Here is a 19,548-nt window from a genome sequence, read left to right on the forward strand (position 1 = left end):
GAAAGCTCTACGAACAATATTTTATAAGCTGTTACATCTGTCAAAAATCAATGTGTCAAAGTGGCCGTATGTCATGAACAGCTGTCTCATAGTTTACAAATAAAAATATTTTATTTTAATTTAAAATGAATGAGGAAATAGATGAATATGATATTTATCATCAAGATTTTACAACCGCGTCGGAATGGGAAGTGTTCATAGCCCGATTAGAAGAATTAATGTTAGAATGGCAATTATCTAAATCTAAATTACCAAAACAGTTCTCGGAGAAGAATACAAAGAAATGGATTACGAAAACAGAAGATTTAAAACTACATGGTCTTGATTTTAAACTTACCTATCATGCGTTAGAATCTGTTAAGGGCTCGGACAATATAGAGGTATCTGACGAGCATACGTTATTGAAAGAATTGCAGGATGGTATTTGGGAATCGACGTCGAGATTTATGGATGATAATGATGGCAGCGCGTTTCCTGTATCGAATTGGTTTGGCCTAAAACGGTATTTAATGCTTTGTCCTCGATCTCCCCTTGTCGAAGGTAGCATTATAAAATTAGTAATGAGTTCAGTCAATATTGCATTTGCTAATGCTGATTGTGGCGTACCCTTCTTTGTTAAAATAAGAGAACATTGGCAACACACATACTTAGGTATTTACGAAGACAGTGATTTTAAAATCAGTTTCGATACAATACATTTGGAGCGTATTTCTAATCAGTGTTCACATCTAAGTGGTCTTGTGGGATTGTTTAAATCCAAAATATCCTCACCAATTCCCTTAGATGCTGTTGTTATTTCTGTAAAATTTTCATATGAACTCAAAAATTCTGATACTTTTGCCTGGAGGCAGAGATTGCAATCTAATGAATTTTTATCAATAGATGGTTTTGATGTGAAAAAACTAATTGAAGTTCCATTTGGCTCAGAGAATAATCCCATACAAAGTGCTCTTCTAAATGCCATATGGCCTCAATTTAGGGAGAGTGCAATAGTGGACTCTTCAACATTTTCTGATATTGATCCTTTAATGGCTCCAACTTGGACAATAACAATAAAAATGCGCACCAATATTACCTGCCTGCTCTCTGATATGATTGAGAAAGTGATGAGTGTACTAGATAACAACAACCTGCTTATGGATGTGTTAGGACTAAGTAAAAGTTTGGGCATAGTCAATCCTTTGCACAAAATAACTGAAGCACCAATAACAATATCAAAACTTGTGAAAGCTGCTATGCGACAAAATACATCGGTATCAGAATTTAAGGGGCCAATAACTGATGATTTGTTGATGCCATTGTTATATTATGTTTTTCCCGATGCAGTTGAAAATAGTACATTCACATATCCAAAGGAATTGGATGTTGAAAATAAACAGGTAAATATATTACACAATGCTAATATGTATGGAAAATTAAATATGTAGACAAAATTGTATTATAAAAATGAGTTTTGTGTGTAAAGCCAAATTGTAAATATTATTTTACTATATTTCCGCCCGCGGCTTCACCCGCGTTTGCAAAGGAAAACCCGCCTAGTTCCCGTTCCCGTGGGATTTCCGGGATAAAAACTATCCTATGTGTTAATCCAAGTTACCCTCTATATGTGTGCTAAATTTCATTGTAATCGGTTCAGTAGTTTTTACGTGAAAGAGTAACAAACACCCATACATCCATACTTACAAACTTTCGCCTTTATAATATATATTATATTAAAATAAGATTTGTTAGAAATCAAGTAGCTTGAAATAAGATTTCTTAATCTATTGTGGATTTACTTAAAGATTTTTATATAAAGTATAATGACTATAGCTTTATGTGTTTCAGGAGAATGCCGATGTTAAAATATGTAGTTATGTCAAGGCAAGTCCTGAAGATGGTTTAGTCTGGAGACTCTCGGTGACATGTGCTAGACTTATGGATGCAGGTGGTTTGCCGTACCTTGCGCACTTTTGGTATGAATTTGTACAGGAGCTACAGTATAGGTGGGAACACAGGATTCTTGTACCAGGGTAAGTTATAATGAAATTACCAAATTATTGCATTGAATTTTGTAAGCTTTTTGCTATCAATTATTTCTAAACAGGTATGCAGATTCAAAATATAGAATAACACAAAATAAATGATGATAGAGTGGTTACAGAAAGAATTGTATTGTTTTATGTTTATTTTATTATGTACTTTGAAACTGGACTGAAAGGGAAAGTTGTGTGAATATAAAGTTTGGCAATATATTTGAATTTATATCTTAATCATTATCATAAATCATAGTGAAAAATATTGTATGTTACAATAAAACACATATCAACATATTAAATATTTATTTACACACATTTTATTAACCAGTCACTTATCTATAGCACCATTTGGATCTGCTTCCAATGTGTTTTTATAACACTAATATGTACAATTTATAATATAATTTTACTATACATTCTCTACATTCTATAGTAATCATTAAATTTTACATGCCATTGGTTTCATGATGAATCAATCAATGATTTGAAGTTGAACCATACTGACTAAATGTCCTTCATCAACCTAGGTTCAAATCTGTTTACTAACATTATATTTAAATATTATGGTTTAAAAGAAATACATATATACAAACGACATATTTCTAATCGCAATCACAAATAAATAAATATTTTTTAAATAAAAATATGAAAAAGAAAAAATAAAGATAATCATTTCCAGTCCTTCCTTCACCTATTGCGACACCTAAATGCTTTCAAAGTTAAGTCACTATTTGAATCGTGAGCCTCGCAGCTATGACGGTGAGAATGTCGGCATGGGTGGGCGCGCTTCCGAGGATTGCATGACGATATGCAGTACTTATGCACTGTCCGTGTTGGCAAATAACGTTCGTGACGCCTCATTTCGCCCAATACCGTGTTTTTCGTTCGCTATAAAGGTACGAGGCCGCCTCTGGTTGTTGGGTTCCGTGCCATATAAATGTCCATATCATGATCTGTCCAGTTATCAGATGTATCGCAGTAGCCTAAGCCGATTGAGCCGACGCTGTAGCGACTCGCGGGTCGTGATCGCGATCTAGGTCTTCTTCGAGACCCAGCCGTGCCACTCGTCACTCCGCCCGCAGCTCCGCTTAGTGACAAACGAGATGCTCGTTCTGATGCAGCTCCCAATGATTGACGCGATTGTCGAAGATCTATAACATAAGAAAATCAATTTTAAACGTTGTTTTGTTTGTAAATTATTTTGTGGAAGTAAGGAAGTGAAAGCCAGAAAACATTAAGAGATATAGACTGTCTCACCGGTTCTCGATCCTAACAAGCTTCCAGGATATCCAGGCGCGCCATAGCGGCCAGAATGTGAATAACTGTGCTGTGATTGGCCATCAGCCAGAGAACGCGCGCGTCCCGGTCGGCCTTGTAAAGGATCCGGAGCAGCCGGTTCAGTGAAAGAACGTGCACGCGGAATAGATCGTGCACTATAAGCCGACACCTGGTCCCACTCACGCTGCTTTCCAAACGCACCAAGCGTAGTTAACGACGACAGCGGACCATTGGGACTTGGTGTTCCAGTAAGTCCACCACAGCATGGATTTGGTAATTTCTCAGGCGGTTGTGTGTGCAGACGGTGAATAGTTCTCGATCGCCTGCGTGATGCAGCTGCAAAAATAAGGACAGCTACGACAATGGTCCCGCAAATTGCGGCACTAGCTGCTATCGTAATCTTGTCCATATTAGTAGCCGAAGCTGAAACTGTTCGAACTTCTCTGCATTGCGAATACGGTACCGTCTCCGGACTGACGTGCACTTCCTCTAGGGAAATCACGCAAACGACGATACACTCCTGAAAATTTATTGAAAATATTTTAATTTGAATTTAAAAAGATAAAACTGATGTTCATGAAATGAATTCTTAAAATTACCTGGGATGGAACATTTTTTATTTTGAATTCTCTTTCACTTGCTTCGAGAGGCGGCCCTTGTTTAAAACTCTTGTCACCAAATAACCTATACACCACACGAAAGCCTAAAATATTTGCAACATCAGAGTCCCACTGAATAATAACTGAATTATCTTGTCTGTATGCGTTTTTCACAATCACTTCATTTGAATCATCAATCTTAGGTTTTTGCTGTGGGAAGTTCATCACAACAGGTGGTCGTTGATTTGGAGCATGTCGCCAAGTAGGCGCTGCTGGTCGCACTGGTGGTATTCGAGTAGTTGATTTAGTAGATATTGTTGTTGGGGTTGTTACAGGAGGCTTAGTGGAAGTTTCATTATAGGTATTTATGATTTCAGTAGTGGACGATGTTGTCGTTGTCGACGGAGTAGTTGATGTTGTTGTAGACGTGGAAGTAGTTGAGTGGTTTGTATTCCATTCATTAACTTTTTTACTTGTGGTTGGTAAGGAATCTGTTACTTCGTGTAAATCATGCTCGCAAACGAGCTCATTAGGCTCGAAACTATAAAAACCGCGTTCACGAAAGTGTGGTGGATTACCGCAAAATTGGGGATTTCTCTCGCGAGATGTGACTTGAAGTTCACCATTGCGAATCCATTCAATTATCCAGCGAAGTCGGCAATCACAGTTCAAGAAGCGTCCTCCTAAACTAAGCCCGCGGAGAGTGAGATTCAAATGCGCTAATGCTTTCTCAGGAACTGTTGGTAAAGGATTTCCATCAAGAGCTAATAAAGTTATAGATGGATTCTTTAAAAATGCATCAGTGGGCACTTTATTTAACAAATTAAAACCGATGTCTAAAACCCTCAACTCGGTTAAAGAGGCTATCGCTTCCGTTGGAAATTCAGGTAACAAGTTATTAAGGAGACTAAGTGAACTCAATGTAGTTTTAATACCTAAAAAGGCATCTTTTCTTAAGTTCACGAGCAAGTTCCTCTCAAGATTCAGCGCCGTCAGTGATTCTAATCCTTCAAAAGTTTGAGAGCCGTCAGGGCCTGGCAATTCTCTTATACTGTTTTGTGAAAGATCTAAGAAAGCTAGACTTCTCAGTCCACGAATACATTCTGGTACAGATTTTTGTTTAGTGCCTTTCAAATTAAGATTTTTCAAAGAGTTTTCTAAACCTGCGAGAGCATATGGCGCCAGTGTTACATTATTATCTGAAACTTTAAGAGTAGTGAGTTCTTGTAGAGAAACAAATGCATTGTTTTCAATATACGATATTCGATTTTTTGATATATCCAGTAGAGAAAGGCTAGTTAAAATGCTCAGTGCTTTCGTAGGAACTTCGGTAAGATCGTTATCTTGTAAATTGAGATTCTTTAAAAATGGTCCTTGTCCTCGAAATGCTTGATCTTCAACTTTCTTTATTTTACAACTTGAAATTTGTAGGTTATGTATAGCAAGATTAATAAAAAGATCATCTGTGAGTTCCACTACTGTAGAGTTATTTATGTATAAGAGATCTATGGTTATTTTGCGAGCATTTGAATTCAGAGCGAACAACAATGTTGAAAAGTTCACCTGTAAAAATACATTAAAAATGTTATTAAATTGTAATTACTCATCTACAATTATATCTCGATGTCTACAATAGAAGTGTCTTTTTAATGAAATATTTATTACCTATAAAATTTAATAATAATAATCAGTAACTACTAAAAATTTTCTATTGCAACAACCATGAAAAGTATTCATGGGAGTACTCTCAAACTAGTCGTGGCCTACTATTTAAAATAGATACGACATAATTAAGTATATACCTGATCACACTGTACAGACAATTGACGAGCTAAATTGTAAGCGCACACGCATGCTTCCTGTAAGGCTGGTGATTCCTTCCACGGACACTGCCCTTGGACGTGCGCGACAAGTGTGACGAATAGCACCGTTACTTTCCACGGCTTGATATGTAGCCTTCTTCGGTTCTCCTGGAATTGAAGGAAGATACTCATTATTTGAATAGAAAGATTAGGCGTTACGTTATATGTTTGTTAGACATAAGTCTGACCTTATGGCACTGCTTATTCAATAATAAAATTCTTGTAACATGTATTCTTGAAAATTATTAAATTATTCTTATATTTACTTAAAACAGCTCTATGTATAAGATGTATGTAGATGTAGAGTAGATATTTTGAGAAGTCTAATTTCATCGAATATTTATATAAATAAAATACTATTTAATATTTATATACTGAGGCAAATAAACAAGTTTTCGTATATCACCAAAACGAACGACGAAACGACGATTAACTCATCAAATTATACTTATGTTTTTGGTGATTTATCAATGATTTCACGGAACACTTTTCGATGATCACTTTCCTCTTAATCATAACCAGTAACTTTCTCAAATCATATGAAGCCGCAGCGGGTTTTAGTTTAATAAATATGGCTGCGTATAATGAGCTGTAATCAAGCGGTGCATGGACCGTTGTAGAGAAGTGCATCGTGGGCGCTTCGAGCAAGCAGCCCGGAAAACTGCAGCTTTCCCTGCGCGTGTAATGCTAAATACGTGTCTGTTGTTCATCGAACCATAAGAAACAATTAGATATGCGTATGTAGTGGCCTATGTGTTGTTCATTTTAAATAGTTATTGTCAGTGATATTTTATTTATATTTTCATACATTTGCAAATAAAGTTATGTTAATGTAGAGTTTCTTACTTCTTATTTTCTCCACATGTTGGGCATTGGGCATTCTCAAATTAATGAGATACATCTTTAAAAAAATTTCACATTATTATCGAAAGGAAAAAACAAGGCTTCGCCCATTACCGGAGATCAAAACGTAATCGCAGCACGCCACAGAGTGTGCTCTAAATTTTTATTACTTCTTAGTTTGCATGTAGTTATAACACCAAACTTCAACGACGTATAATATAATATGTATAGCTATGCCTCAACTATCGTATGAGAGAGGATACTAACTCATTGTTTTCTTTAAATAACGGTAATTTAAATTAAGCAGCCCACATAATAGTTCATGGTGAGTAAAATCGTAAGAATGAGCGTGAAAGTTTAATTTTATAATTACAACATAAAATTAAAGAATACATTTCTGTAATTATTCGTGTGATGCTGTACGTTGGTATGAGACCGTAACACTGGCCTATTTAGATGAGTCAACATTAGATTTCGCTGCTAACGGTACACTGGAAGGCAAGTCGACGTACAAGTAGGTAAGATGAGTTTAGGTGACCGATTCACTTTCGCGTGGCCTTTGGATGCTATACCTGTTTTAGACGTACGAAGATGAAACGTAACGAATTTGTAGTTGTAAGATTATAAAGCCACATTTTTAAGAAATAATATTCGAATGAATGCGAATTTGCATTTGACAAACGAAATATATTCATAATACCAACAGCTAGAGATCGAAGTTGGATTTATTAATCTATACATATAATAAATCTGTAGAAGGGTCGATTCTGTACATTGAAAATATTGAAAAAATAACTAGCAGGGGGTGTTACTGGATCGATACCAAACCCAAATATGTGATTAAAAAAATTTTTGTCTGTCTGTCTGTCTGTCTGTATGTGAAGACATCACGTGAAAACTACCGGTTCGATTTCGATGAAACTTGGTATAATTATACCTTATTATCCTGGGCGTAAAATAGGATACTTTTTATCCTGGAAAAATACGTAGAAAAAAAATTAATCTCAATTTTTGCTTGACTTGCATTTTTTGCCAAGACGTTGTTCTGTAGTAGGTACCGCGAACACACGTTGCGTATTATTATAGACCTAGCCGTATTTGGGTCCAATAGATATTTATAAGATGTCATTGTCCGAGTTACTCAAAACGGAGAAATAAACCATCCACGCAAAGACCGACATCCGCGCGGACGGAGTCGCGGGCGGAAGCTAGTATTTAAATAAGATTTGTGACTAGTCACAACTCACAGTTATCTAATCTAATTATATTAAATCATAAGTAATGAATGGCACAATCACCACATAATAAGGATTATTCCTGTATTACCAATTCTTTTAATCGATGTTAGAATGATTGATTTTTTGTGAATTCATTGTTGCTTAATGCTTTATAATCCGTAATTATTTTGTAAATTAATCGTTGTTTTGAAATAACGGCGGTTAAACAAAAGTATGTTTGTGAAGAGAAATCGATAAGCACCATTTAACGATCGGTACGTCAAATTATTTCTCAGAATTTTATATAATTTTTAATTAGGTATTTGTTTATTACCTACCTTTAACTTACTGCAAAACATATATTATGCAACCATAATATATGTTTTTGTACAATTTACGTATAATATGGTAATAACTAATAACCAATGACTGTAATAATCTATTACAAACATCCCAACCGATTTTCACACACTTTATCGAATGTGTATTTACAAAGTGATAAATATAAAAAGTATCGATATGTAACAAAAGGCGTGTTAATTCATAACATATTGTTTAGTTCGAGATAAGAATAATAGATGGCGCCAGTAATACGTTGAATCGCGCTATCGATATGTTTTTTCAATGTGGTAAATTTGGCGATGTATGAAATTTTGACCATCCTTCCCAGGACCAAACGGGGGATGATGATCGGTTTAATCACGTGTCTACGTGAAGTCCGCCGCCGAATGTTACGCATTAGGCGGGCCAAAACCATTCTGACCCCAATTTTCTTAACCTATTTTAATATAAAAATTGACTACAAAGTACAAAACAATACCACTAAATACTAATCACATTCACAATAATTAGTATTAATTATAATTTATATAAGAAATTATATAGGAAAAGATAAGGATTTATTTATCGCACAAATATGAATTGGATTTGATTCGTGTATTTACTATTTACCTATATTCCGACATTTTCAAGCCTTCAGAATCCACATTATAGAAATATGATTTTGCAACTAGACCAAGTTTAATCATTGAATGAGAACAAACTGTTGTTAGCTGAGATGGTGTACTTGAACCGGGGAACAACGTGACTAGATTTATCGAGTGCCATCGATAAAACAATGTGCACTATTGCCTCACCAATCACGACTTCCATTCTGTTTGGCTTTTTGCATTTTATTTCACGACGAATCTTCAGTTCAGAAATAAGTAAAGCAATTTCTGTGAATGAAAATTTTAAAAGCGTTTTGTTACTTATAAAACTAATAAAAAATTATTACTTTGCGGATTTACAGTTATAATATATAATTAATTTCATACAATCTATACTTATATTTTGAATATAATAGCTTTAAGAAAAATAATTTCCAAGTTACTAACGTAAGAATTACGGTTATTTATTGAACAATGGTTGTAACTGTGATCGAAGAATATGACGTGTGGAATTTAAGAAATTTCCGTGATGTAATCCAGTTCTGGATGATTGATGATCGCAGTAGCGGGTGCGTCGATTAGCCGTGAAGAAATGCCGTTAGGTGGCGCTGTCGTGCGCATGCGCGGTCATGCCGACTCAAGCGCACCATTTCGACGTATTTGTAGAGCTTTGGTTAAATGTAACATGTGGTCGCATAAAATAGTAAATACATTATCAGTTTTATGCCGTGATTACTAGGTTATTTCGTGAAAGTAAAGAATGAGGCATTTATGACATTTATTATATGCTTTCGCTGTAGCGTATGAAAACAATTATAATGTCCGTACGTTCATATGTATGTAGGTTCATATTAATGTGTTATATTTTAAGATTTTTAAGTAAGGCCATTTTTAATTGTAGAAAGCCGAAAATAAACACTGAAAAATTTATTTGTAGAGTCGTTAAATTAATGAGGTATAATACGCTCTCCATTTTTGTACTATGTGGTACACTTGACTGTCTATAAAATTGTTAAAATTTGTTGTATAATTCGGTCGTAAAAATTATTGATATATATACCTATATCCCTATAAAATTTGAATGTTTGAATAGGTGCTAAGTATGTTCGTCCTTCAGGTTTTATATACATGTGCCTTAATCATGAAAGGCATGATGTTTTACTTATACTATTTTAAACGGCGCCGCGACCGATCGGTTTCATCCGCTGACGAACCCGCGACCAAAAGCAAATTTTTCTTAAACCTCATGTAGGTACCTACATAAGCTACACCATTGCCAAGTATAGCCAAATCCGTCTATTTTGTACGGTTTATAATTATTTTGGTTGGTTTTGGTTATTGTCATGTTATTTAAGTATAAAGTATTTTTTATATATTATGATGTAGGTAACTGCACTTAGCCTGCGATTGCTGAACCTTTGCAATGTTTATTTTTCAATAATCGATAAATTCCTATGGGCCTAGTAACCTATCAATCACGATCATCTTTCAATAATCGATAAATTCCTATGAACACGGTAACTTATCAATTATGATCAATTAAACTTATAGATATCTATAAATCATAATAACTGTAATTCATTATTTCATTACGTTGCAAAAAGTTCAGTGAGGATATCACCTGTTACGATAATTAACTCATTTCCTATATTATATTCTAATTGTGTTGAATTAACAGGCTATATATCAGTAACGCCAAGTTTTGCAATAATGACGACGTAGAACAATAATTGATATTTTTCCTGACGTTATTGTAACATTCAGAAATTTTTAATTAGGAACTCTTCGTGTTTCCTCTATGAGTCGAATATTTCAATGCATTCAACAGTATTTTCGTATCGATATTTCCGACGGGTCTGTTCGTCGCTTCTCGTTTCAACATCAGAGTCATTTTCGTTAATAATGTCGACTATTTATCAGCAAGAAACGAAAGCGAAAGAATGTCAAGTGATTTATATATTATATGACTAAACGTCAGTTTGTGCATTCCTTTGTAGATGAGAAACTACTCGCTTTTAACACGCCTTTCAGTTTTCTATTTCAACAATTATTGTATGGATCAGCTAACAATTTGAGTATATTTTTGTAAACAAATGAGCGATTGCTGAAGTCAATGCTTTGTTTTACAATAAGTATTACTTATTTATGATAATGTTAGTAACAGTATATTACATTGTTCTGCGTATAATTTGCGTTAAATGCTTTGATTTGAATTGCAAACAAGCTATTACATATCTGTACATAAATATTTTAAGCATTATATTTTTAGGCGGTCATCTATATATATACTTTTTGATTAATTAGAAAAAAAATTATTGGATACTTTTAAAATTTTTGTCTGATATTACCGATTGGGATTCGTATCGTGAGCGTAAAGAATAAATTGTATGTTTATAGTCTGTAAAAAAGAGCAGTGTGCATTCTGGTTGAAAAAGCGAAGAGTGTATAAAAACACCGGTATGCGGTGGTGCGTTAATGATGAGATGGAGTCTCACCTGCCGCACATTTTATATTCTATTCGTTTGTAAAACAAAGTATCTACTGATATAATCAAATAGAATAATCATTTTTAAAGTATCAACGACTAACAAGGTTGAAACAACGACAACAAACTACCATGTCTAAATTCACAGCGACATGTAAAATTCGTTCCAAATACGACGATGCAGATGTTGTCGTGATCAACTCATAATCACTTAATTTTGCACTTTCTTCTTTATCATACTTTAGTTATTAATCAATCATTTCTGTAGAAGGTGATCTAGCCACTTTTAATGTCATAAAATATTTTGTAAGTATATAAATTGAAATTATGTAACACTTTATAATTATGTATTTATTGATTCAATTCATTATGATGAAGTGGTCTTCAAATGGTCGTAGATCATAATATTTACTAAAATGACCAGAACGAATATTTTTGTTAGGTACTGCATTGAAAGAAGACATGAAAATAATCGAAATAATATCTTGGATTGTTCGCGTTATGCTGACTGACTGCGTGCTGGCCGCGATGGCGACCGACGCGAGACCAATAGCCAGTCTTTCCAATAGTTATCGTTAATATCATTCGAAAAGAGCTCCATTAGTTTGTCACAAGTTTTCTTTGAATCAAATACGCGTAAATATAGCTGGAAATTTTGCTGAACAAGCTTTAAGTTCAATATTACCAAATGTTCTATGCTCTACAATCTACATGAAATCCTAGCCCACGAAAGTATATAATATTATTATAACATAGCATTGTTTTATCTGTGACAATACTATGCAAACATTTATGTGCATTTTCTATGCCACACTCACTGATATGGCCTTATTTAGTTCATAATTCAAATTGCAATATTTTCTCAATTATTCTTTCTTCTAAATCCCTTTTTTATTGGTCTCGATTGATCTTTGATGAGAATATAATGTATCTGATATCTCTATCGTACACGAACACGTCTGAAAGCAGTTACGACCGGTGAGAACGGTCGCAACTTATTTGACATTTGATATAAGTGTTATGCTAACAGCCTGGAGTGAAGCTTGGAATAGCGATGTTTGCCAAATGCGGATGTCTATGAAGTTGCGCTTAATCTATTTTAGAGATCTCTTGGGAAAACATACTATTATGTTGAGCTCTCGGAACAAAACAATGTTGAACAGCTTTAAGTAAAGATGATTTTGGTATGGCCTTATGAGAATGTCGTGAATGCGGAATCGTGACTTTAACCTACAATTATAATGAATAGTCTTGGCAAAATAATGTCTAAATTATGTTCTGTAATCATGGTTTTATGAGAAATAGATTTGGGAGTCGTTTTCTTCGACATAACAAATATTGCTACTTTTACAGAAATAGCTGGATTTATTAAAATTATAGTATTAACTCATCTGAATTCTAACTATCAAATGTAATACATATTGATACTCCGCTACAGAAAAAGCGTTCACGTAAAAATGAGAATTGAAAACGACTCCTCTCGAAGTTTCCCCGCAACACGGTGCACGGTGGAAGTCAGCACTATTTTCTAATTGCTAATGTAAATTACTAAAATGATGTCACATTTCTCTCACCTAGAGACGCGAGAATCACATCGATAGAAATCACTTTCTTTCATGCACATGTTACTGATGTATCTCAGCACTTTGGACTTTTCACAAAATATAATATGTATATGTTGCAGTCAAAACCCTGAACCAGTCAATATCCTTATTGACCGGTTATTAAGGTTATTGACCAAGGGGGTCAGTTAATATCCTTATTGACTGGTTTTACCTGCTAAAATCAGTTAATAAGGATATTGACCGGCACCCTTAGTCAATATCCTTATTAACTGATTTAAAGAGCAGACATTCAGTCAATATAGGATGGAATAGATTTTAACGCTTAAATCTTTCTGTAATGAGCAAGTAAAACAATGTCTGCTCTTTAAATCAGTTAATAAGGATATTGACTAAGGGTGCCGGTCAATATCCTTATTAACTGATTTTAGCAGATAAAACCAGTCAATAAGGATATTAACCGACGCCCTTAGTCAATAACCTTATTAACCGTCAATAAGGATATTGACTGGTTCAGGGTTTTGACTGTAGCATATATACCTACCTTCATTTTCATAATATCGGCGACTTTCAATAAAAAATTCTATACTTTGACAAAATTGAATGAAATGACATAATTTATAGCTTATTTAATATGTTATTCCATTTTGACCAATGTTTGTGTTTAGCGGTTAAAGCAACCAACTAATCATATGCTCAATTTCCGGTTCAAAGTTTAGGTCTGCAGGACAGAAACTTTGTTTGTTTACTCCAAACGTAAAACATTTATATCAAAATCATATTATAATACGTCTACGACATATTGACGTTTGTGAATATCCAAACATGGTTTCAATTTCCTCAAGTTTCTCAATCAATGTTTGAAGCTGGGACTACAGTTATTTGTTTCTAGCTATACTTACATATAATTTTATATACAGCTTGTGTTTTATAAATAAGTACTAAAGCAATAGGTACATCAATAAATAAAAAATTGCTATGATGAAAGTACTGGATAGTGAAACTATTACCTACCTACATCTTAAAAACCCAAATGTAAGACAGCACGTGTAACGTGTGAGTCGTATTTTACAGGAAAAGGCATGTAAAATCGCACAATAGTTCATGTCTATTAGTTCCATAGTCAGTAGGTAGTCATCAATCTTCGTAAGAGTGTGTGCACCGTGTCGATGTGAGGAAGACGAATGGTAAACCTGGACAAGATCAATGAACCATAAAGTCCATGGCATAGAGATGCATTGTAACATGTGCAAAATACTACTGAAACTACAAACCAGAACGAGCAATAACTGTATAAAAGATGTATAAGATTTTTTTGTAAATGAACGTACCTATGCAAAAAGAACGTAAATTGATATTTGATAATAACATAAAAGCGAACGGTTTTGAATGAAAATTTAATATTCGGAACTGAATCGTTCTGTAGTCTCATTCCTCATACAATCGTTTAAACTTTCAAGTAAAATTCGTTTAAAAGGTTGAATTATATTTTGTATGTGTGTTAAAGTACCACTTGATGGAAAATTACGACAAGGTTTTTAAATAAAAAATTCGATTAGCTACCATCTAAATAAATTTACGATTAGTATTAATATGCAAATTTCTAAATTTCATTTCGTATAAAATCGTTTTCTATGTTGTTAATGAATTAATGACGATTATTATTTATTATGTTTATATGTATCTATTTACAACTTCAAATATCCTTAACACAAACCTAAAATTGCTTTATGAATGAAATATGTTCTAAACTCCTATAAATCAATTGTTTATAAGTTAAGTATACGTATAAAATTATTCTTCGATTTTGACATATAGGTAGTGAGTACGGGTAAGTCCGGACATGGGGTAAGAACGTAAACATCAAAAATTCGGCGAATATGAGCATATTTATTTACGGGGGCAAAATTCTGTACGACTTCATTTTGTTTTGCATAGACCTTCAGGTTCTGGGCGTGGCTCCGACGAGCCGCGCGCCTCTAAAGTGGATTTCAAAAAAAATCGTCAAAAAATCATTTTAGAGCGTAAAAGATCGGATATATTTTTTTTATCGACCTTATGCTATATTCAATAGAAGTGCATTTAAAAGCATGTCCGAACTTACCCTGAAGAGTACTTTTTTACCATAGTCATAAAAAAAGTAAGTGTTGTTTTTAAACGCCTTAAAATCAGAAACTGTTGAGTTTATAAGAATAAACTTATTGTAGAGCAAAGCGATGCTAAATGAATTGTCATTTATATCAGTTTTAAGTAGTAAATCTTGAACTAGTGCTGAGAAAATCGGGCTTTTGCTAGATTATTTCAATTCGTCTAAAATCCGTCCGGTTTTACCCCGACTCACCTTATAAATAAATAATTCGAATCTTTAACCACAATATAAAGTTTTGTGTTACATTGATTTCAGTATGAGTTTGCCCAAAAAATTCTGTTTACGTCGCGAATCGCGATTGGATTGGAATTCCTAATAGAGGTTGCGTGTTGATATTATAGTAAGTAATGAAATAGGAAACGTAATTGTTTTTGTACCCGACTACCTTTATACAACTGTATTTGTTCAACAGTAGGTAAATGTGACAAACGAAAGAAAGTTTCGTGAGGCTGGTCATGGAAAAATAGTTGATAATTATAAACTGCAAGGTAAAACGAAAGGTAAACTGCAAGGAAAAAAAGGTGGTCTATTTTTGGAATATAGCTATATTCTATAGGTTATGAATAGAAAGTCAGACGCTAAAATTATACTTATATATTCATAGCTATACTATGGCATCTTTATAATAAGGATTTCACAGTTTATTGATTAAAAGTTATATACTGAAATGTTCTCATCTGTTGAAAAGGTGTCAACGTGTAAAGGCGCCGGCAAAAGTTAGACAGCAGATAAAACATGTATCCAATGTAAACAGTTACTCGCTCTATTGTCTAAGCTTTTACAAGACATGGAAGTGAAATTGACAAAAACCGTTCTTGACAATGAGAATGAGTAGTTCCATCGACGAGCTATGAGATAATTATGCAAGACGTGTTTTATATACTGTTTTTTTTATGAAAGTATAGAAAATTTCGATGACTGTGTCATATTTTTCAAACTGTTTCGACAGTCATGTTTTATTAATGATTATTATCAAGTTATGATTATATAATTATGATTTATAGAATCGTATAGGATGGGGGAAATAATTAATGTCATTAAGTAAAAGAAAAAAGTCTTCTTAAATAGTTTAAGCAAAGGTAAAACTTTCTCTCTTTCTGAACTCCCATAAATTAAAGAAATATATAAACTTCCGTGGTAATCCATCTCTCATCAGTCTAATTACCTAGGGAGTTTCTTTATTACACACGCTATAGGTATATTGTCATTCTATGTTAGGTACTAAATGCTTACTATATGTAACGAGCAGTCGAGACTTACCTTCTTTTATATGTATATTTTAATCGATTTTCATTAAAGCTATAAGCCATGCTAATGCAATTGCATAATTGTTATAATAATTAATTATTATTAGTAAGGGAGTTGGTTGGTCTTGAGGTGGCTTGATTGTATGTATCTATTAGCATTTGTCTTCTGCTAATTTGGTTTTTAGTAGAGAGGTTTGAACATTGCAAAAAATAACCAAAACTCAATCAAAGTATTTTTTTGCTGTTTTCTGTGCAGATTTTTTCGCTGATACTGAACAATAAACAGAAATGCACACTTTTAAAACTTTTAACGTCTGAAGCAACTTTCGTTTTGGAAACTTTTTTCTTGCGAGTTGCGTAGTTAAACTTTTATTGAACTTGCATCTCTTTTTAGATACTAAGTATTAGAGTTTGAAAATTCAATATTAAAACAGCTATAAAACAGATCGTCAGCTATAAAACCGGATTTTGGGGTTGTTGGTTACTAAAGCATATATATAAAAAGACAAACGTTTAAGTATCTATGATTTCAATGTTAATGTAGGTACACATTTTATTTCATATGCAATGCATTGAAATATTAAGTTTCTTCTAATAATCTTAATTCATTTACTAAACTATGTTATTTTATGGATCCTAAATTTATTATGTCATAAAAGTTATTATGTGTACGTAGACAGCATAAAGCAATTTAATCTCTTCCTATCCATAATCGCCGGGGATTTATAGTTTGCGCCGGTAAATATTGATGCATATTCTTTGTAGGTCAGGTTCAGAGCACGGAAGCTAGGAAATAGCTTTCTACGCTTAGATTATATGCTTACAAAAATTACTGAGACAATTACCATTTTTGCACAGTCCTGTTCTTTTAAATCCTTTTACACGCACTCCTTGTATCACTTGTGTTTAACACTCACACAGGTTTTCTTTGGTCACCGATTTTCAGTCATCATTAGTACATTAGAAAAAGAGGTCACTGTCGATAGGTTTACGATAGCGGTACTATGCGATCGTTCGCTTTAGCTCCATGTCTGGACGTTCTCGCGGTCGGCGCCGACGGCTCACTGTGCGTACGCGCCGCTGTTCCCCCCGACGCGATCTGACCCGTGCCTAGTGGGCTCCCAACTCCGGTAAACAAACGGTTCACCGACCGATTAGATGTTAAGATTCTTGAAAAAGTTGCTTCGCGGACTTGCCTGCCTTCTGGTCTCGCTACAAATTTGTAATTCAATATGATAACGGTTCTAAGAGCGTTCGCGCGTTTAGTTTAGTTTACGTTGTTTGTAGGTCATGGCATACAAACAAGATTTTTTTTAGAATGCTGATGGCTATAAATTGTGCAGGTACATTTTTATGTACTTTTACGTATATGATTTATCTTCATCGATTGAAGTTGCACTGAAATTATTAGGTATCAATTGAATTTGCATACTTGAGAGAGAAATTTCACCGACTCGGCGTTGCGTATTCTTTACTTAATTTTGAGGTCACATATTTTTTTGCTTTTAAATTGCTTCTGTAGTGAAAGTTATAATGATGTAGGTTTACGTGAATTCAAGTATACAAATAACTATGTTTTCTTTATCCATGCTTAAACAGCTTTTATTTTCAGAGTTATCGACGGAGTACCAAACGCGCGAACGTGTTTACTTCATCAAAAATTGCAGTTGTTGAACTGTTGCATCAAAAAAGCTGTCGATAATTCTACTGCTTTACCAGGAACCTCTTCTGAGGAAGAGTTTTTCGATTGTTCTGATGACGACGAAAATGAAGAACAGTTACCCTGGAATCGCCCCGTCGGGAGACTCAACCGCTTGGAAAATGCGACTTTGAAAAATGGAGCTCCCCTTTATGTTCCTCGTACACAAGTAAGAATTATTCTTTATGCATATTTTTTCAACCTCCTAATATATTTATTCACAAAAATTTTGCACATGAATGTGTGTCAGGCATGATACGGTTATTACTGTCCAATTTAATTTTAGATATTGACACTAACACATATCTTTTGTTGGCGGAAGAGAAAGTAATTTGATAATAAAATACACTTTCTACAACGTCCAGCTTTTAATTTTATAATTTATATTTTAATAGGACCCAGCGCCAAAAACCGAGGATCAGTTAGAAGAAGATGCTGAATTAATGGTACGATTAGGAGACGATGCGAAGGCTTCAGAATTGCGAGCTAGAATGATGAGTGCATCTCTACTGTCTGATATGGAAGCTTTCAAAGCTGCCAATCCTGGGGCGGAGCTTTGTGATTTTGTGCGTTGGTATTCTCCAAGGGATTGGAAGCCCGATGATGGTGGTAGTTTAGGCGATCGTATGCTTTTACCTGGTAATCCCTGGCTTGAAGCATGGAACGTCGCTAGGCCTGTACCGGCTGCGAGACAAAGGAGATTATTTGACGAAACTCGTGAAGCCGAACAAGTTTTACATTTCCTCCGATCTAGAACGATAGCGGCAGTCGTTGAACTTTTGTTACCTGCTATATTGAAAGCAGGTGCTGTAAAAGCAATAAGTGAAGGTGCCGTCGGGTCTAATTCTAGCGTGGGTGGCATTGATAAGAGGAGAACGTTTGAGATTGCCGCAAGGGATCTTTTCGATGCGGAGCGTGAAGTGTGCAGATCTAAGTGCGTTCGAAAAGTATTGGGAAATAGTGTTGAGGGGCAACCGTTAGATGTTGCGGGTCGATCGAGAATCCTGAATGCGATGGGAGGAGGTTTGCCTACACCCGCGAGACGGGAATTTACTTTGCGCGTTAAGGATTCAGTGGGTCCCCAGATCATGCGTGCCGCTCTCTCTAACGATATGACAATTATAGGAGCCTTTACAGAACGCACCGTGTGTTTGTAACGAAATATATTTTTGAAATCAAAACGTAGTTACCTAGATTCTAAAGTCAATTGAGTGATATCGTGTGCTGTATATGAAAAATAAAAATAAGTTTCCCTTGAGTGCTTTCACAGAATCGCTATGAAACTCTAGTTCCGTAATTGGTGCTTTAGCAGATTTATATTCACAAAGCACATATTTCAATGCATATTCTGATTCAATTGTATTGAATACTGAAATGATGCCATATTTTTCCACAATGACTGTTCTGCCACGCTATTAAACACATTGACTGCCTAATAAAATATGCGTATTATTTTGAATATTATGTTTTCATTATTGTTAAACAAGGTTTTAGGTCGCTAGGGTAGTTTAAATCTTTATAGCTTAGATTTTTTATTGAACATGTTATGAAGTTTTACTTGTTATAGTACTTTTAAGGTAATAAGACTTCCGACAAAAATTTTATCTTGTTAACTGCAAAATTTATTATGTATAAGGAATTGAAATCTTATGATTATACG

The 19,548-nt window shown here is 34.4% G+C and overlaps 2 protein-coding genes across 2 annotated transcripts; one reads left to right on the forward strand and one right to left on the reverse strand.

Moving 5' to 3' along the window:
- The first annotated feature begins 69 nt into the window (after positions 1-69).
- Positions 70-19,347, forward strand: LOC123706070 (rab3 GTPase-activating protein catalytic subunit). The gene is made up of 4 exons (XM_045655206.1): positions 70-1,379; positions 1,828-2,012; positions 17,802-18,057; positions 18,284-19,347. Exons 1-4 carry the CDS (start codon positions 126-128, stop codon positions 19,043-19,045), a joined length of 2,457 nt encoding a protein of 818 aa, XP_045511162.1. The 5' UTR covers positions 70-125; the 3' UTR covers positions 19,046-19,347.
- Positions 2,307-17,292, reverse strand: LOC123706069 (vasorin). Its single transcript, XM_045655205.1, has 5 exons — positions 17,035-17,292; positions 5,698-5,865; positions 3,896-5,458; positions 3,276-3,816; positions 2,307-3,169 (listed from the first exon to the last, which is right to left on the reverse strand). The coding sequence occupies exons 1-5, from the start codon at positions 17,035-17,037 to the stop codon at positions 2,907-2,909; spliced, it is 2,538 nt and encodes an 845-aa protein (XP_045511161.1). The 5' UTR covers positions 17,038-17,292; the 3' UTR covers positions 2,307-2,906.
- Positions 19,348-19,548: the final 201 nt, after the last annotated feature.

This window comes from Colias croceus, chromosome 3 (assembly GCF_905220415.1).
Source record: "Colias croceus chromosome 3, ilColCroc2.1".
NCBI lineage: Eukaryota > Metazoa > Arthropoda > Insecta > Lepidoptera > Pieridae > Colias > Colias croceus.